This window comes from Acanthochromis polyacanthus, chromosome 16 (assembly GCF_021347895.1).
Source record: "Acanthochromis polyacanthus isolate Apoly-LR-REF ecotype Palm Island chromosome 16, KAUST_Apoly_ChrSc, whole genome shotgun sequence".
Taxonomy (NCBI): Eukaryota; Metazoa; Chordata; class Actinopteri; family Pomacentridae; genus Acanthochromis; species Acanthochromis polyacanthus.
In genome coordinates this window covers 38575563-38596269 of record NC_067128.1, presented here as the reverse complement: position 1 = coordinate 38596269, position 20707 = coordinate 38575563, and the positions used below count along the sequence as shown (strand labels likewise).

General features: G+C 40.1%; 2 protein-coding genes and 1 long non-coding RNA gene across 8 annotated transcripts in view; 1 reads left to right on the top strand and 2 right to left on the bottom strand.

Annotated features, from left to right (window-relative positions):
* Positions 1-11504, top strand: part of LOC127530367 (uncharacterized) — a 128819-nt gene extending 117315 nt beyond the window's left edge. For both annotated transcript variants that reach the window (XR_007936980.1, XR_007936979.1), the window contains exon 2: positions 10672-11504. This is a non-coding gene — a long non-coding RNA (uncharacterized LOC127530367). The remainder of the gene's footprint in view (positions 1-10671) is intronic.
* LOC127530332 (uncharacterized) lies at positions 1447-7026 on the bottom strand. 5 transcript variants are annotated; one of them, XM_051936968.1, is made up of 8 exons: positions 6625-7026; positions 5968-6086; positions 4442-4525; positions 3923-4087; positions 3416-3512; positions 3196-3311; positions 2135-2339; positions 1447-1929 (listed from the first exon to the last, which is right to left on the bottom strand). In XM_051936968.1, exons 1-8 carry the CDS (start codon positions 6833-6835, stop codon positions 1826-1828), a joined length of 1101 nt encoding a protein of 366 aa, XP_051792928.1. In that variant the 5' UTR covers positions 6836-7026; the 3' UTR covers positions 1447-1825. The 5 variants fall into 5 exon arrangements, 4 of the variants coding, with proteins under 4 accessions (XP_051792928.1, XP_051792930.1, XP_051792931.1 ...); XM_051936970.1 differs by having other exon boundaries at positions 1447-1923; XM_051936971.1 differs by having other exon boundaries at positions 2135-2255.
* An 8459-nt stretch (positions 11505-19963) lies between the features above and the next one.
* The window catches only part of LOC127530410 (uncharacterized), a 25227-nt gene continuing 24483 nt past the window's right edge, over positions 19964-20707 (bottom strand). Inside the window, exon 5 of the mRNA XM_051937072.1 lies at positions 19964-19977. Within this exon, the coding sequence (XP_051793032.1) occupies positions 19964-19977 (14 nt within the window). The remainder of the gene's footprint in view (positions 19978-20707) is intronic.

Below are 20707 nucleotides of genomic sequence, written 5' to 3'. Positions count from 1 at the left end.
AGTTAGCACTGAACACATGGTGAAAACTTCGTGCAATACGACTTGCTGAGCAGTAAAATTCACATCACTCCTCTGTAGGGAGGTGAGAGATATTGGAAACACACTGCTGGCCTGAATGTACAGGTCCTTCTCAAAAAATTAGCATATTGTGATAAAGTTCAGTATTTTCTGTAATGTACTGATAAACATTAGACTTTCATATATGTTAGATTCCTTACACACAACTGAAGTAGTTCAAGCCTTTTATTGTTTTAATATTGATGATATTGGCCAAAAAGTAAAGAAAAACCAAAAATCCTTATCTCAAAAAATTAGCATATTATGAAAAGGTACTCTAAACGAGCTATTAACCTAATCATCTGAATCAACGAGTTAACTCTAAACACCTGCAAAAGATTCCAGAGGCCTTTAAAAACTCCCAGCCTGGTTCGTTCCTCAAAACCGCAATCATGGGTAAGACTGCCGACCTGACTGCTGTCCAGAAGGCCATCATTGACACCCTCAAGCAAGAGGGTAAGACACAGAAAGAAATTTCTGAGCGAATAGGCTGCTCCCAGAGTGCTGTATCAAGGCACCTCTGTGGGAAGGAAAAAGTGTGGCAGAAAACGCTGCACAACTACAAGAGGTGACCGAACCCTGAGGAAGATTGTGGAGAAGGGCCGATTCCAGACCTTGGGGGACCTGTGGAAGCAGTCCCAGGCGGAAAAAAAGTATACTTTAACATACTAAATTTAAGCACACTTAGTGAACTTCACGAGCACAAAATTATTGTACTCAAAGTGTGTTATTTTCGAGTACTAAAAACGTACTTAGTGTACTAATGATAATTCATTATTGATACTTAAGATATACTGAAATACAACTTAGTATACTTGACTGTACTATTTTGAGACACCATTAAGATCAACTTAAATATACTTAAGTGCACTTTTCTCTACTAATACTGTACTTATTTATAATGTTCTTTAGTTCAATTTACAGTATACTTTAATACACTTTTCAGATTACTATTAATAAATTTAGAATATACTGGAAATGTACTTCTAATTTAATCTTAATGTGTTGCCATTTCATTTTAAATATATTTACAAAAATTAAATAAAAATTAAAAAGTTGTACTTAAGTATATTATAGTTCATCTTAATGGTGTCTCAAAATAGTACAGAAAAGTACACTAAGTTGTACTTTAGTATGTCGAAAGTAGCACTCATGATATATCATTAGTATACTAAGTACATTGTTAGCACATCGAAAATAATATACTGTGAGTACACTAATTATGTGTGCAGAAAGTATACTAGATATATTTCATTAAAGTACACTTCAACAGTACACAGAAAGTATATATTTTTTATAATTAATTTGGATTTCAAATTACTTTTAAGTAAACATAAAAAATAATTAGAACATACTCGAGGTAGAAAAAAGTTTATTTTGAACATGCACGGGATTACAGGGAAAATGTGCATAATAAAGTACATTTAAGTACATCTTTAAAAACATCTTAAACAACATTTTCAAACAGTTTCTCTTCATCGTAACATTTTTATTCAAATTTGGATCATCTGACCCCAGAGAATTCTTTTTAGTCATAGTCTAACAAGTTAACTAAAAAACAATAATAAAAGGAAAAAAGAAAAAGAAACAATAGCTGTGCTAGCACTACCCTGCTAGCTGTGCACCGCAGAGAAGCTAGTAATGACAGGGATGAACATTAAACTGACTTTTGAAACTTTTACATGTGAAACATTGACACAGTTTTTCAAAATGTATGTCCACCAAAAAACAAACAAAAACGATTACAAACAGTTCCTGATGTTACTGCTTACTGTTTCTTTTTGCTCACAAAATTCTTATTGTTACATTTTCTCCGCATCACTGCCCTCACATCAGACACATTTGTTCCTGGAAATTCAGCAATAACTGTATCTATAAAATAGAAAAGGACAAATAAAATGGTGTTACAAATCATGCTTTTCCAGAGTTATCACATTAGCAAGAAGGGGGCAAACATACATGAGGGCAATCTGAAACATGTTGCTTGAAACATGTTGCTTCTGGCTATGGCCAAGGCAAGGGTAGAGGCATAAAAACAAAATGATAATAAGAAAAAATAGACTTAACCAATACTTACCAACAAGGGCACTCAGCTTTTCAGGATTTAGCTGCTCTTTCGCTGTTCCAGTAGGCCTTGCTTTTCCTGTGAGAGTCGAGGATGCCAAAACGTCCCGCCCAAAGATGAGCACAGCCAAGTCCTGTGTGAACAGGGACATTCTTGTTCGGTTTAGTCTTCGGAAACAGATTTTGCTGACCTGCACCCCCGTGTTGCCCAGGGAAATCTGTGTCCAGGAAATAGAGTTAGTCAATTATTAGAAATGGTATTAGGAATACGTTGCTGGAATGCATTTCTTAAAAGACAGAGCCGAACTCTTGAATGCCAAATATTAGTTAAGTTGTAATTTCTGCAAGTGGTCTTCAATGAATTAAAGTATAATTTCTGAACAACTGCATGCTGAAATGGGAAAAACAGTTTCTATCAAATGCAGTACGTGCAAAATGTGGGTCAAGACTACAGAGACAAAACTGCTAACAGTCATGTAGTTTACAACAATTTTGGATGAAATGTTTACTGTAATAACTAGAAAAGCACTCGGAGAGCGCATACCTCCGCCATGTCGTTTGTCTGTCCGTCTGTCTGTGTGTGTGTGTGTGTGTGTGTGTGTGTGTGTGTGTGTGTGTGTGTGTGTGTGTGTGTGTGTGTGTGTGTGTGTGTGTGTGTGTCTGTCTGTCTGTCTGTCTGTCTGTTTGTCTGTTAACAGCATAACTCAAAAAGTCATGGACAGATTTTCACCAAATTTTTACAGGATGTCCGGAAGAGCAACAGTAAGAATCGATTAGATTTTGGAGGTGATCCGAACCACGGTCTGGATCCAGGAATTTTTTGAAGGTCAAAGGACAATTGAGAGATGGCCTGGCGGCCATCTCTCAATTGACAGAATCCGTCCATGACTTTTTGAGTTATGCTGTTGACGGACGGACGGACGGACGGACGGACGGACGGACGGACGGACGGACGACGGACGGACGGACGGACGGACGGACGGACGACAAACAAACAAACTCCAGTGATTACATAACCTCCTGGCTGAGGTAAAAAGGCAGTATTTACAAAACGTGTATAAATGCAAAACATACCATTTCTGGAGCTGGACTGGAAGAACCAGAACTTGTACTGTCAGTGTCCATGACAGGTGGCACTCTCTTCATGGTTGTAATAAGATCTCTGACACACTTGACTAAGGCTGGTATTTCTGCATTAAGGAAAAAAACACAAGTCACAGATATGAGAGATAAGGCTCCTATCGATACAATTACTGACATAAAAAACATAAGCAATTCTTCTTTGTATGAATACCTTTCAGAGCATCCATCACTTCCTGTTGCATGTCAACACTGGATCTGGGCTGATCCATCAGGACACTCTCCTCTTCACTTTCCCCTTGGCAGAGGTCCTGCATAAATTAAAATGTCAACAATGCTATGTTAGTATGACTCACCTGGAGTGTAGTGTCGTGTTTCTTAAATTTTCTTGCAAGCAAAGGCGGATTATTGTGAAGCCGCTTCACCATGTTCACATGTTTTGAAATATAGATTGTTTAAAAGTGGGAGGGGGCGTAGGTGAATTTCGGGGCTGTGTCACGCAGATTACCGTCCCTCTGGTAAAATTCCCCCTGGGTTTACATTCCTCTTCCTCACGATAACAGCATTTCAGTCAAATTATGTCATTTTCCGTGATATTCCGTGTTATAAAGTAGATTCCGTTTTTATTGCTCAATTCCGCAATTCCATCCGAGAGTCTGTGATCACGGAAACAATAGGGCCCTAATTCTACTTTTATTTCTTGTGTTTTGTAAATACTTACAGTTGATGCCGAAGCCTGAGGTGGGTCAAATAAGTCCACATTGGTGTCTATGTCTGTATCGTCTTCACTTGTCAAGGCGGTGGAGGTTGTTGGATTTCTTCTCAGCAGCGAGGATTTCAGTTGGGAAAGGGCTCTGTCTCTTGCAGCCTTTGTCATCTTCGGCTTCTTAAACAAAGGGCAGAAAAAGTAAAATGTTAAACTGCAAAGGCAGAGAGGGGTAAATATCCATCTTTGTAGATGTTTGTAGAATCAATCACCTACTGTACAGCTTATTAAGGTATTGTCAGACCATATTTCACCAGAGGAACAGTACTCACAATTTTATCTTTTCATATCATAGAATTTGTCGTGTGTTGTAGTAGTTTTTGTACTTACTAAACAGTCAGTATTTCAAAACTAACACAGCTGGAGTGCCACCATCCACTTCTGCAACTGCACTGCTGTCAAACCTAAAGCCACTTATAATGAAAAATACATCTTATCCTCCCACAATATTCCCTTATTCCCGTAAATACTTACATTTGTTTGAAGAACTTGTGATGGGTCAATCTGTGTTTCATCTTCATCTGAAGTGAGACTGGGAGTTGCAGTAATTCTTTTTTTCTGTACCGAAGAGAAAGAATGTATTACATGACAACAACATATGAACTATACCATAGATGCTTTCTGGTGAAGAGATTTTTTTTTAGAAAAACATTTCAACTAAAAAACATCATAGTATTACAGTGTCATAAATTCATTAACGATTTTATGTGTTACAATTAAAAATAATTCAGTGGGTGACATTCACTTCATATCATTTCTCATAAAAAAGATGAGCCAAGATATGAAAAACATAACCAACCTACAAATAGGGAGTTCAGTGAATCAAGACTTTGGTAAGTATGATACGAAATGGAGCAGCATTTTGAACGTACAGGTGTTTAAATCTGATGTGAAATGCAAGGAGAGGAGGGAGGGCAAAAGGAAAAAAACAATCACTGTGGTAAGTGCTAGTGCAGCAACAGGTCATTAATAAACATGTAGTGACAAGTGATGAAGCTGTAAACTGTCTTGTCACTGCAACCACTGCTGTGTAAATGTAAACACAGCAGTTAGCTTCATTACTGCTCAGTAGATCAAAATATATGTGCACATGTGTGTTAGCAACATATTGTGACTTTTACTAAATAATTGATATATTCTATTTTCATGTTCGACCAGTGTTGCCAACTTGGTGACTTTGTCGCTAGATTTAGCTACTTTTCAGAACCCTTTAGCGATTTTTTTTTTTAAAAAAGCGACTCGCGTCATATCTAGCGACTTTTTGGACAGACCTTAACTACTTTTCTTGAAGGGACTCGCCAGTATTTCTCAGTGAATGAGTGTTAATGTAGCTCTCTGGGTGGACTGTTTGGTGGGTGGGACAGAGCAGCAGCAACACGTTCAGTGGATCAATCAGCAGCCACACAGACGTGGATGAACTGTGAATGTGCATGCCTAAAGACCAATCACTGATCCCCATCATTTTTTATTCTAAATGATTTAACTTAACTATTTGAGTTTGATTTTGTTTTGTCAAAATAGACAGAGTTAACAATAGTGAATTTATTCCAGTGCATGATCATCTTTCTGTTCATGATACTGCAGTTACAGTCGATGCAACAGCCTGTATAAACAGTTTTTTAATATTAAGAGGCAGATTTGGATGCACATTGAGGAGCCTCTTGAAATAAACGCTGGTCAGTCAGTTTAGTTTAACTTAATTTAAATTTTTTTATTTTATTTTGTATATATGTAATAAAGTCATGCCATCATATATATGCAAATTAGCACGTGACGTTATCTAGCGACATCCAGGACTTTTCCTGCAGGCTTTAGCTACTTCCCACTGAAAATAGTTGGCAACACTGTTATCGACTTTGTTATAGACAAATTTGAATGCCGTCAGAACTATCTATAAAATTAGTGGTATTGTGGCATCCCTAGTTGCAACACAATAGCCTATAACTATTAATTAAAGTGTGTTTTCTAAAGAAACTACCAACACAAGCAACAAAAATAACCTTTGGTTTGCTTCCATCATGTGTTGTGGTACAAGGTGTGATCCTTGCAACTGCCATGTGCCAGATGTCCTCATCCTGGAGGAAGGCTTCTTTTTTTCCCATCAACTCCTTGTAGTTGTCTGTAACCACAACCATACATCAGACAAACTGTCAAAACCATTGCTCAATATTTTAGATATTTTGTATGTCTCGTGAAATGCACCACAGTCAATCTAAGATTATACACAACAAGTCACTTTAGGTCTTTTTATAAACATAGTTACATAAAATTAAATTACATACAAGGTTAACATTAACATTCATTAGCATGAGCCACTGGCAAATTCTTTATCAAATCATCACTAACAGTAGTGGCTGGCAAGTGCTAGCATAACTAATTTGTACAATTTTTTATTGTTATTTTCTTTACAGTGGGCAATTATTGCTAAACATTCTCCACACAGCACGCTCACAAATGTTCACACAAAATCTCATCTGAAGTTGCACTAAGTTAGCACCATTTACACTAGCATTAGCTGCCGTCTGCCGCTAACACCTAGCTAGCTAGTTAGTTAGCTAGTGCAGCTTGTGAATGATAAGTTTGCCTATTATCTTAGTCATTAGTAGAAAGAATATTTATTCAGAAGATATTTCACACCATGCACGAGCAATACAAACCTCCGAGTAAGAGCAGTTTTGCGGCCACCTTGTTTTTAGGTGCTTTCCTGGTGCCCCAGCACACTTGTACCCATCCTTCTTCACTGGAGAGGTCCGGCCGTTTTAATACCTGAACGAGCTGCTGTCTGTACTGAGGTGTCACAATGTCAGTACTTTCGACGTGAATTGTGTTGTCCCTAAAATAAAACATCCCGAACTTGAACTGCGCCATTGTAACTCAACTGCAACAACGCTTCCCTCAGCATCTACATTCAAGCAGGTTGCATTCGGGGGTAACCAATCAGCGGCAGCACAGCGCCACGAGTACTTCAGGGTCAATTTGAAAAATGTCCGCCACAGGCAAATTTTCAATTTTGACATTGAAAATTGTCTGTCAGACGCAGACTCTACGTTCTTGCAAAAAAAAAAAAAAGAACAGAAAAAAAAGAGTAATTAAATTTTTTTTAAAAAGTCTGTGTGTCCATCTTCGGACACACCTTGCGGCAAGTGTTAGGAACTGGGGCCCTTTGTGGGCCACATCAACTTTTTCCTTCGAGTCATTTAATGGCACTTTGTTACAGTACTTCCATGGGACAACACGTTCCAGAGCAAATAGTTAAAAGATTTCTTTGCTGGAGGAGTCTAACACAAAAAGCCGAAAAGTACATGGTAGATGCTAATGAAGGGGTGAAATGCATTTTTTCACATCTCCTAAACAGCAATGTATCAAGTTCTAATTCATCTAGCCTGGATGAAAATGTCAGGGTTTTTGGTAATCCCTGTCATCACAAACTGTCAGCATTAGAAAAACTTACTATCAAAGACTTGCTAAGTGTTATAATCGAACACTGTTTGTTATCACCGTTTCATTGTAAAAGGCATACTGTATCATTCCAGCAGTAACAGAAGTCTAAAAAAAGGATCAACTCAACAGTGGAGTTACAGGATGGAAAATTATGTAGAATTCTTTGCATGTCAGTATTCAGAGCAGGCGATTTGTCATTGCACTGTATATTGGTAAAGGAGCTTGTGAAGACTGATGGACAGCTCTGCAAGGATAGTCAACTGAACATTGCTTCCACTTTTATGTCTGAGGTGTCAGAATCTAGGAATGTTTATGCGGTGCCCACTGACCTGTTCCACAGGAAATGTGTTTTGATCCAATCAAGAGACAAACAATATGTTATTCCTCTACCAAATAATGTAGAGAGAGATTAAATAGTTAATGGGGAAGTTTGAGAAAAATTGCTGAAACCACTGCCAAATTGCAAGAAATAGGGATTACATATCAGTGTGTATTCTTGGTGTGCCTTAAAACTAGTGGACAATGTCCAAAAATGGCAACTTCAGAGTATTAAATCTGTAAAAATGATAAGGCACATGGGCAAGCACACACAAAGACTGTGCTGTTAAACAGTTATACTATAACAGTTGTGGTATAACAAAATACAAACAAAATCGTAGGGGTGAATACTTTTGCAAGACTGTTTTCATGCAAAATCAAAGACTTTCAAAAGATTCATTTTTCTGTCAAGCAGCAAAGCAACTTTCCTGTTATCTACACGTCTTAATATGTTCATCAGTGTAATGTGTTTTCTGATTGCTGTCAAATGTAAGTGAAACAATCCAAGCTTTGGAATAAGTACCATGTGATGATAAGAAATACACAAGGTTGTACTGTTTTTTTATTAGAAATACTGGTGAATACTGCATTACATAAAAGCACATGGCCAATTCAATTCAATTCAATTCAATTCAATTTTATTTATATAGCGTCAGTTACAGTCAACTCGTCTCAAGACGCTTTACAGAACCCAAATGCCTGACCCCCAGAGCAAGCCCAAAGGCGACAGTGGCAAGGAAAACACCCTTTTAACAGGGAAGAAACCTCGAGCAGAACCCGGCTCTATATAGGGGGGACCCATCTGCCTGCTGGCCGGGCGGGTTGAGAAGGACAGAAGAGGGCAAGGGGGAGGGATGGGAGAAGAGGGAGGGGTGGGAAAGCAAGGAAAACACAACACACATTTGGATACATGCATGACAGGATATGTGACACAAACAAAGTATAAGCTAACATTGAAAACTGACTCATAATTTACTCTTATGATGTACGGCTCTGACATTAAACATACTCCTTATATAGCTAGCAGTAAAATTCAAACAGTATGTAAGTTAGCATAACAGTATAGTGAAGGCAATGCAGAGTTGACTGGTGGAAAAAGGGAGTTGGAAGCAGAGGGCTGGAGGAAGGTCAGCAGCAGCATCCCACAGTGGACATGATGGAGACTGGAACATCAACCGCAGATCTGAAGCATCCAGCTCTGGGACCAGGGACACTCGGAGAAATAGCACAGGGGGAAACAGAGTGAATGTACTGCAATAACGGTATACATATTAAATGTAAAGGTAGATAGAGAAGGGCTCAGTGCGTCAAGAAAAGTCCCCCAGCAGCCTAGGCCTATAGCAGCATGACTAGAGGCAGAACGAAGGGACGTCCAAGAAGGGGTCAGCTGTGCAAATGAAGACACAAGCCGAACCCCTGTGGGTCACCCAGTCAGCCCCAACTATAAGATTTGTCAAAAAGGAACGCTTTAAGCCTGGTCTTAAAAATAGAGAGGGTGTCTGCCTCCCGAACCCAAACTGGGAGCAGGTTCCACAGGAGAGGCGCCTGATAACTGAAGGCTCTGCCTCCCATTCTACTTTTAGAAATTCTAGGAACAACAAGTAAGCCTGCAGTTTGAGAGCGAAGAGTTCTACTAGGATAATAAGGTACTATCAGATCTTTAAGATATGATGGAGATTGGTTATTAAGAGCTTTATATGCCAGAAGAAGGATTTTAAATTCTATTCTGCATTTAACAGGAAGCCAGTGAAGAGAAGCAAGTATAGGGGAAATATGATCTCTTTTGCTAACTCCTGTCAGTACTCTCGCAGCAGCGTTTTGGATCAACTGTAGATGTTTGAGAGAGCTATTTGGACAACCCGATAATAAGGAATTGCAATAGTCAAGCCTGGAAGTAACAAAAGCATGAACTAATTTTTCTGCATCACTCTGAGACAGAATGTTCCTGATTTTTACAATATTACGCAGGTGAAAAAAGGAAGTCCTACAGACTTGCTTTATGTGTGAGTTAAAGGTGCTCTGTTGTTGATGTTCATGTTTATTCAAAATTCACCATTAAATTTGGAGAATGGATGGATTTTTAAATATTGCATAAAACAAAGGTGGTGTTGAAGTAATCCAAATACTTTATAGCACTAATTGCTAACATTTTAAAATTGAAATAGAAAAGTAAGGATATTTTTTGAATTTGAAAAGGTATTGTTACATAACAGCATTGTTGCATTTTGCTGGTAAAATACATTATTTTAAAAGGTTGAAGAGACAAGGTCAGCTGCAGAAATGAACTGTTATTGTACATTCTTTTAAACTGATCTTAGCACACTAAAAGAAATGGCTATATACTGATGAATTTGTTCTGGTTTATAGTGTACTTATGAAGAATACACTAATTTACCACTGAAGTAGTATTCAATTATTAATATACTTATTTTAAGTGCACTTTAACATTGCTGTGCTAACAATGATATGAAAAAAGGTGTTATAAAAGTGAACTTATTGAAAGGATGCTAAAAGTGCACTTGATAAAAGTAGATGCAAATACACTGACATTAAACTTATATTTAACACATTTGAAGTACAGAATAAATAAATATACTAATCAAACACATATATATTTCAGTGTTAGTATATCTTATATGAATATACTTAATATGAATTTAAGTATTAGTACTAAATAGTGTACTTTATCTAAGTAAACTGAAGTACTACTGAGGAAATAATATATTTGTAATTAATACATTTATAGTATATTTTTGGTTTACTTTATTTTAACACATAAAGTCAAAATGTGCTAGAAATGTACTTTCAGAAAATTAAGTACATTTTTAGTACATTACAGTATATTACTTTTTTACCTGGGGTGGACTGAGCCTGGAGTAGAAACATCCAGAGCCACCGTGCACAGGCGTGTGCAGGAAATGGGCTACAGGTGCCGCATTCCCCAGGTCAAGCCACTTTTGAACCAGAAACAGCGGCAGAAGCGCCTGACCTTGGCTACAGAGAAGCAGCACTGGACTGTTGCTCAGTGGTCCAAAGCACTTTTTTTTGGATGAAAGCAAATTTTGCATGTCATTTGGAAATCAAGGTGCCAGAGTCTGGAGGAAGACTGGGCAGAAGAAAATGCCAAAATGCCTGAAGTCCAGTGTCAAGTACCCACAATCAGTGATGGTCTGGGGTGCCATGTCAGCTGCTGGTGGTGGTCCACTGTGTTTTATCAAGGACAGGGTCAATGCAGCTGGCTATCAGGAGATTTTGGAGCACTTCATGCTTGCATCTGCTGAAAAGCTTTATGGAGATGAAGATTTCATTTTTCAGCACGACCTGGCACCTGCTCACAGTGCCAAAACCACTGGGAAATGGTTTACTGACCATGGTATTGCTGTGCTCAATTGGCCTGCCAACTCTCCTGACCTGAACCCCATAGAGAATCTGTGGGATATTGTGAAGAGGAAGTTGAGTCACCAGACCCACCACTGTGGATGAGCTTAAGGCCGCTATCGAAGCATCCTGGGCCTCCATAACACCTCAGCAGTGCCACAGGCTGATTGCCTCCATGCCACGCCGCATTGAAGCAGTCATTTCTGCAAAAGGATTCCCGACCAAGTACTGAGTGCATAAGTGAACATAATTATTTGAAGGTTGACTTTTTTTGTATTAAAAACACTTTTCTTTTATTGGTCGGATGGAATATGCTAATTTTTTGAGATAGGGATTTTTGGTTTTTCTTTACTTTTTGGCCAATATCATCAATATTAAAACAATAAAAGGCTTGAACTACTTCAGTTGTGTGTAATGAATCTAACATATATAAAAGTCTAATGTTTATCAGTACATTACAGAAAATACTGAACTTTATCACAATATGCTAATTTTTTGAGAAGGACCTGTACGTAGTGAAGCTCAAAGTCAAGTTAATGTGCCTTTTCTCAACATCGTGCACCCTCCATCAGAAAATCCTGTATTATTCTTAAAAGCCATACAACAGTTAAGAGCCTCTGTTATGCTTACTGCCCATCTCTCTGAACATTTTCTCTTATTTTTCCAGTGTTTGCTGCCATGCTGGTGGTTCCTCTGTCCTACTTCTAGCATTTGCAAACGCCTCAAAATTGTGCTGGGACCTGTGATATTTTGTAAAAATGTTTGTGGTACACGACCAGAGTGTAGGACTTTGTGGTATCGAGTGGGAAGGTTGTAAATTGTCACTAATTAAACACACAATTTGGATGTTATCATACCATAGAATAGGCATGATCATTCCCATACATGTAGGCAGGTAGAGACATGATCCACCTTCTAGTAGAATCAGGATGTTGTTATCTTTTCTAATTTAGCACTTACAAAGAGGAACAAAAGACCACATTTAGAGGCTGGATGAGATGAAGAAGGTATAAATCTGTGAACTTTCATCCAGGAAACTGAAGTCTGAGTGTTGTCTTAGACCATAATTATAGTTTAACTTGTTGAACTGAAGGTTTATTTACATTTTTTTTCAGTCAGTGCAAGTTTAGGAACCGAAATTACCATTTAGATTTTTGTTGGGCTGAAAATGCACCCTAAGCCCCATTTTGTGTTCTAATTCACATGACCAGATAGGGTTACTTTGTGTTTACCAATGATCATGATGGATGATAACATGCCTTGTTGTGGATTTAGCTGCATCTATGTCTGAAGCGAAAACAATGGCCAAACGCTCGATTTCTATTTCATTTCTTTTACTGAACAGACTGCTGCATCTCATTGTATAACACATTCAACAGGCTAACATGTGACTGACCGCTAGCTAGCAGTGTACTTCTTCTTCTGCCATAAACGTGGCGCAATAGTGCCCTCTAGCGGTGCAATTACATCTGAGGCATGCATTGAGAAACACATTTTATAGTAATATTTAACTGAAGCTGTTAAATTGCCTTTTAACATTTTATGAATTTTAAATCTTTATCTGTTTGTCTGTCCACATATTTATTCTATTTATTTATTCAAATGACTTATTTATTAACCTTAACTGTTAATCAACCACATTTTTAACCATTGTAACTAAATATTCAACATCCTCCCCCCCAAAGAAGACAGTTCATGCATTAACTTCAAAGGGATATAGCAGCTGAACTGGTCTTCTTAAAGTTGTCCCAGTTGGTGTGCGCACAGCGCAGGATCTAACTAGTCCATCTCTTCCTGGGAATATTTCTGTGACAAGTCCGGTTTTCCATGTTTGACGTGGCATTTTGTCATCTCCGATGAGAACTAAATCTCCTGTTTTGAGAGGTGTCGGATTTGGGGTTTGACGAGTGTGAGCTGATCTGAGGTCCAGCAAATACTCTTTTCTCCATCTGGTCCAAAAGTCATTTACGAGTTTGTGGCGGTATTTCCATCTTCGGGTCAGCTCTTCTTTGTTTGCGTTTGTTGTCTGACCTGCTGTTGTGAATGGCTTTGGTGGTAAGGAGGTGAGTCTTTTCCCTATTAGGAAATGGGCTGGTGTCAATGGTTGTGGCTCTCGTAAATCATTGTACACAAATGTGAGTGGTCTTGAGTTGATAGTGGCTTCCACTTCTGTCAAAAGAGATGTTAACTCCTCAAAGCTTAGAGATGCTCTGCCCATTACTCTCTTGAGACAACCTTTTACAGAACGCACCAGTCGTTCCCAAAAACCACCCCACCAAGCCGCTCTTTCTGCGATGAATTTCCACTTGATTCCTCCTTTTGAGAAATATTCCAGCAGCTCAGGCTCTTTTACTGCCTTCCACAGTTCTTTAAGATCTTGATCGGCTCTCTTGAAGGTCTTTGCATTGTCCGAGTAAATTGTTCTGCAAAGTCCTCTCCTTGAAATGAATCTTTTTAGTGCCAAGAGGAAACTTCCTGTTGATAAACTCGATACCAGTTCAAGGTGTACTACTCGCGTCACGGCACAGGTGAAAAGTGCAATGTACGCTTTGTCCGTGGTATTCTTTGACTTTACAAATAGTGGGCCTGCAAAGTCTACTCCAGTGATTTCAAATGGTGGTGCTTCTGTGACTCTATCCTTTGGTAGGGGTGCAGCTATTTGCTGTGCTGCCTTGACCTTGAATCTTTTACAAACTGTACAATCAGAAATGCATTTTTTGACCATCTGTCTCCCACGTGGCATCCAGTACCTTTCTCTTAGATGAACAAGAGTGTCTCTTACCCCTGAATGCATTACACTTTCGTGACTGTACTTGATCAGAAGTTGTGAAAATCTGTGACTCTGTGGTATTAACCATGGATGCTGCTCACTGAAACTCATGTCTGACTGATGCAGCCTTCCTCCTACACAGATTAGTCCATGCTCATCCAGAAATGGTTTGAAGTCTCTGATTTTTGAGTCCTTGTGCACATTTTCTCCAGTTTTTAGCTCTGTTGTTTCCCTTTCAAAACTGTTAAGTTGTGTTTCACGTATCCATACCTTTTCAGCGTCTGAGATTTCCTCTGCTGTTAGTTCTCCCCCTTTTCTTTGCTTTGAACGACAGTTGTTGAGAAATCTTTGAATCCACGCTGTTACTCTCAGTACGGTCTGTAGCTTGCTGTATTTTTCCAGCTTTAGCAATGGCTCGGATTGCACTCTGTCACTGTTACTGAGATGAACTGCAACTTGACCTGCCTTTAGTTCAGTTTTTATCTCTTCCTCTGAGAGTGCTCCTTCTGTTGTCTCTGGCAGTGTAGTTTTCAGTTCTGTGTCCATTAGAAATTGTGGACCTGACCACCAGAGCTCTTCTTCTTTCAGCTTTGACGCAGACTGACCTCTTGTTGTAAGATCAGCTGGGTTTAGTTTGCCCTTGCAATGAGTCCATATTTCTGGGGGTGTCAAAGTTTGTATTTCCATAACCCTGTTGGCAACAAACTGTTTCCACTTCCTTGACGAGCTGCGAATCCAGCAGATCACTATCATGGAGTCGGACCACATTTTCAGCTGAGTGGTTTTCATGTTAAGTGCCCTTAAAAGGTTAGTTGCCAATCTTGCTCCAACCAACGCACCCATTAGCTCCAAACGCGGCAGTGTTATTGTCTTTATTGGTGCCACTCTTGATTTTGATGCAACGAATGCAGTTACTGTCTCGTGTTCTGAAGTGTGTCCTTGCAGGTATGCAACTGCGCCATAAGCCCTTTCACTAGCGTCTGTGAAAACATGGAGAATTTGTGATTCATCTGGTAGTTTTTCTGTTCCATACCACCTTGGAATGAGTATCTGGTGGATCTGAGGAAGCTCCATGCACCACTCCTCCCATGCTTGTGAAAGGTCAGGCGGCAGCTCTTCATCCCAGCTCAGTCCTCGTCGCCACATTTCCTGAAACAGACATTTTACTCGAATGGTAAAAGGCGTTAGGAAACCTATGGGATCAAATATTCTCGCAGATGATCTCAAAACACTCCTCTTTGTGTTCTCTCTTCCCTTTAAAATGTTCATCAGGTGTTTGAGATCGAAAGCAAAGTCATCAGTGTCTGGTCTCCAGACCAGACCAAGCACCTTCAGGACATTTCCGTGTGTCTCGGTTTCTTGTTTGAAATCAGCTTCACTGTTTGACCACTTGGTTTTTAGTTCATTACAGTTGGTTGTCCACTTACACAGAGGCATATTGGCGGCAGCCAATATTTCCTTTGCTCCTGTGGTAAGTGTGTATGCCTCTTCCGCATTACCTGCACTTGCAATCAGGTCGTCGACATACAGTGATTCTCTCATTAGTTTCACTGTATCCGGTTGCTCAGCTTCGTACTTGTCCAAGTGATGTCTGACTGTAGCTGCGAGCAGGAATGGGCTTGAGGTTACTCCAAACACGACGCGTGTCATTCTCATGGTGCGTGTCTCTGTGCTCTCAGCATCTGGTGGTCCTGTAAGCCATAAAAATCTCACAGCATCTCGGTCTTGTTCAGTTAAGGATATCTGTAGAAAGGCTTTCGTAATGTCTGCTGTAAAAGCTACAGGATTTTGTCTGAATCTGATCAAAATGCTCATGAGGTCAGCATTCAGGTTTGGGCCTGGTAACAAACAGTCATTCAAAGAGGAGCACCCTTCTTCATGAGATGAAGCATCAAACACTACTCTTAACTTGGTAGTCACCTTGTCCTCTCTGATTACAGCATGATGAGGTAAGTAATAAGTTACACCTTCTGAGTCTGCTGAGTGACTGTTGTCTGGCACATCTTCACATATTCCCTGCTTCGTGTAATCCTGTATTACATCATTGTATCTTTGGAACAGTGTCACATCAGATTTCAGTTTTCTTTTCAGACCTTCAAATCTTTTTTGTGCAACCTTCTTGTTGTCTGAAAGTTCATGTGTGTCTTGGCGCCATGGCAAGGCAACTGCATATCGATCATTAATGAATCTGACTGACCTGTCAAAGCTTTCTTTGGCCTTCTTGTCATCAGGTGTTTCCTCACCTTTAGTTGAGATGCCCAGTGACTCGATTTCCCAAAACGCTCTTAGTTGGGTTGAAATCTCCACTGAGTTATCACTGAGTCCAATGTGCATGCATGTTGCTTCATTTATACTGGACATGACCACTGGTCCTTGCACTGCCCAGCCAAATCTGGTTTCTATAGCAACCAAAGCATCTGATAGTCTTTCAGTTTTACCTGTGACTACTCTCCAGTAGTAATCTGCTCCAATAAGTACTGCCAGCTCCAAATCGTCCTTGTCACCTGTTGACACATCTGCTACTGGTAGTCCTCTGTTCTCCAGCTGCCCTTGGATGTGTTCACTGGGAACTTTCATAACTGCAGTACAAAGCTGTGGAGTTTGAACAGCTTCAATCTCGATTTTCTGATCTTTGTTTCTCACATTCTCCAGGACTAGTTTTATAACATTGCATGTTGTAGTCACTGGATTCTTTGAGCCAAATGTATGGAGGTTCAATGTCTCTTGTTTCATTATTGGTAGTTTTAGGCCCTTCACATGTTTCTCATGAACAAAAGTTCGCTGACTTCCTCCATCAATCAAGCATCGCACAGTTTTATTTCCGCCAGGTCCTTCAATTTTTGCTCTGACAGTTTGCAACAGCACTGTTTCACATTTTTCTGGAGTCATTTTTGCTGCATGTGGGATGACTGAAGAGACTACGGTTTCACTTGTACTCTCAACAGCTTCAGTGTTTTCAATGGGTTTTTCACCTTTGTCACACACAACAGCATGATGTCTTCTTCCACAATCAGTGCATGTCACATTTTTGGATCTGCAGTCACGAGCAAGATGTCTTGGTTTGAGGCATATGAAACACCTTCCTGTTTTCTTTAACCTTTCCCTCCTGCTTGAGACTGTGTCTTCTGTGCATTGTTCGGACTTGTGACTGGTACTGTTACAGAATATGCAACTGTGAACAAAGGTATCTGAACTCCCTGTGTGGAGTGCTGCTGCTGATGGCACATGAGCTCGTTTCCACTTGTCTTTGCTTGAATCCGGTTTGCAATATTGTTTCTGTGCAGCATGTGTATCTTTGTTATTTTCTCTTGGTTTTGTCAAATGTGCAGCACGCTCTCTGCTTTCAACTTCTTGCTGCAAAAAGCTCACAAGGTCATTAACTACCCACTCTTTAGTTACATCTGTTTTGCGTGTATAGTCAAGAGCGAGGTCATCAGGAATCATCTGAAGCAGAATGGGGCACAATAAACCTCCATAACTGTCTGACACAACACCTAAAGCTTCAAGGCTTCTTATTTGCACTTCTACATCATCAAAAAGTTGTCTCAGTGTAACAATGTCTGAAGATCTCTTAACTGGGCTTAAATTCAGTAACTTTGACATGTGTGCACTCACAATGAGATCCTTTCTGCCAAATCTCTGCTTTAGCATGTCTATTGCTATATCATAGTTTGTATCAGTTACCTTCAGTCCTGCAATAGCTCGTGAAGCTGGTCCGATGAGATATGACTTCAGGTAAGTGAACCTTTCAGTGTTGCTCAAATCTGGGTTTAGGTGAACAGCGTTTTCAAATGGGTCCCAAAACTCCTGCCACATGCACACTTCGCCATTGTACTTATTTATTGAGAGCTTGGGTAGCTTTACTGAGGGTCTGCTTGTCATTGACCGTGTACTTGCATCACTCAGTCGCTGTGAACGTGTTTCTGTTGCACCCTGTTGTTGTTGGATAACATTTCTTTCAATCATCCTCTGTGCCCGTGTCCTCCATAATTCAACGTTATCTTGATACTCTATTGTCCGCACCACATCCGCATCTAGCTCGTCTAAAGGGATTTCCTCTTCAATGCCTGGTTGAATTTCTTGCAGGCCTTTCTCCCTTTGCGATAACATGGCGAGTAATTCAAGTAAACGTCCACTATCCACATTGTCCTTACTTATTTCATCTTGAATATTTTGCAGCAGCCTTGTAACAGACGCCCGTAGCACCGTCCGTTTCTGTTTCAGTCTTTGTAGTCGCTCCGACATGGCGTCCCTTTGTCTGTGTCGTTGTCGCAGCTATCGGCGAGATCCCAACAAACTTCTTTCTTCTCCAGGCTCACACGTCCTGTCCCGGGTTTCGGCACCAAAAAATTGTTGTGGATTTAGCTGCATCTATGTCTGAAGCGAAAACAATGGCCAAACGCTCGATTTCTATTTCATTTCTTTTACTGAACAGACTGCTGCATCTCATTGTATAACACATTCAACAGGCTAACATGTGACTGACCGCTAGCTAGCAGTGTACTTCTTCTTCTGCCATAAACGTGGCGCAATAGTGCCCTCTAGCGGTGCAATTACATCTGAGGCATGCATTGAGAAACACATTTTATAGTAATATTTAACTGAAGCTGTTAAATTGCCTTTTAACATTTTATGAATTTTAAATCTTTATCTGTTTGTCTGTCCACATATTTATTCTATTTATTTATTCAAATGACTTATTTATTAACCTTAACTGTTAATCAACCACATTTTTAACCATTGTAACTAAATATTCAACATGCCTACTGAGTCTACTAGAAGATAGAGGAGGTTCCTGCTGGCCCATATGTGTGGGACACCCTGATAACATTCAAAATGGGTGAACTGAATAGCTCTCACTCAACTCCTCTCTTTCCAAGTGTGTAGGATGACCTAAGGTGTCTGTCACTTCAACGTTAGGAATGCAAAAGGCTCTCTCTTGAGCCAATATTTGGTTTGTCCCTTCTGGGCAGCTGTAGAAACATGGTGACACGACACTCTGTTGAAGAGGCCTACTCCCTTTGTGGATATGAGAGGCTCAGTCTAAGCTAACAAAAAACTGTTTGTAGTTACAGGTGATCATACACAAGTGAAAACATAATTATGAATATCAGATTACGTCTTTGAGGCTGCACTGTGGCTTGGTGGTTAACACTTTTGCCTTGTGGCTGGAAGATCCTCAGTTTGCATCTTGGCCTTCCTGGGATCTTTCTGCATGGAGTTTGCATGTTCTCCCTGTGCATGCGTGGGTTTTCTCCAGGTACTCCAGCTTCCTCCCACAGTCCAAAAATATGCTGAGGTTAATTGATTTCTCTAAATTGCCCGTAGGTGTGATTGTTCGTCTGTGTATGTAGCCCTGTGACAGACTGGCGACCTGTCCAGGGTGTCCCCTGCCTTCGCCCGAGTCAGCTGGGATAGGCTCCAGCACCCCCCGCGACCCTAGTGAGGATAAAGCAGTGTATAGAGAATGGAGGGATATTCATATCATTCATCTTGATTCAATGAACCATTCTGGACTCATGGCTGCTGCTTGGTGCTGGATTTCTTTAGACTCTGAGGGGCTACAAGACAAAGTTTCCCAGTTATGTGGCCTGGCATCATATTTTTATTTAAATGATATAATATTATGAGATATGCCACAAGGCAACACAATTCACTGACTTCATAATTAATTTGAACGGTGGTTTGAAAGCAAAGCTCAACATCTTGTTGTACCGTTTCATTGTCCTCATTTGTCGTTTCAAACCACGAGCTCGTTTTAGTGAAAAAGTCCACAGTGACAGCACATTTGGCTGCATGTGTTTCCAGAGCGTTCCTCTTTTTAATTCTTGCTTTCTTCGCGCCACTCTTGTTCATTCTATTTTCGATCTTTCAAACACCTCTGACTGTGGAGAAGTTTTTTCCACTTAGATGCTGTTCTGACACAGAGCCAGCAGATGTCACTCTTCTGTCAAAGTGGTTCACTGCTTCATGAAGCTTCCATCTCACTTTCACTAAAGAAGTCACCATTGCCTAGACACGTGTGTAAATGCACATAGAGAACTGATGGTTTTTGCTGCTACGTGTGATGCTGCAGGTGTTTATTAAAGTCAGAGGAAATAGTCTGATAACCAGCAGGTGTGGGCAGAAAACAGGACTGAATGAGGTGTAAGAATGTTTCTGCAAAATCCCAGAATTACATTCAGTGCAAACTGAGCATTATTGTTTCAAACATGAATCTAACACGTGTCAGATTTGAGGCACATTAGTATCTGGACTTTGGTAGACATTAAAGGGAAACTTTAATGAGATTTGCTTTCTAGCGTCCTGAGATTTGGATACAGACCACAACAAAGAGCGATCGCCAGGTAATGTGGAGGTTTTCGTTCACTTCTCATCTCTAGTATGTTGTGGGACACTCATTGAGACTATCCGAGCCGGTCAGTGTGGGGAAAAAAGCACGTTAGGGCGGACTTTGATCCGGGGGGGGCGCAAGTTGCCCCATACTTTGCGCTAGCTGAGCTGCTAAGCTGCCTTCCTGGCTAAATACTGGAGCTATGTCGAAAATTCATTTCTCCATCACTCACATGTATGAAATGATATATGAAAACAGACCCCAGGTTGAAAAAAACGAAGTTCCCCTTTAAGTCGATGTGTTATGTACTAGTTACCTGTTGGGGGCGCTGCGACCCCTAGACACAACCTGATCTACTCTGCCTGGGTGTCCTGGGTGATGGAGTGTGATGTTGAAAGAGCCGAAATAGTCCAGGAAGCATCACTGACGATGTGTTCAGGTTCATCGACTGTGTGTTGTATCTACTTCAGATGCGCTGCTTTGGATAAAAGCGTCTGAT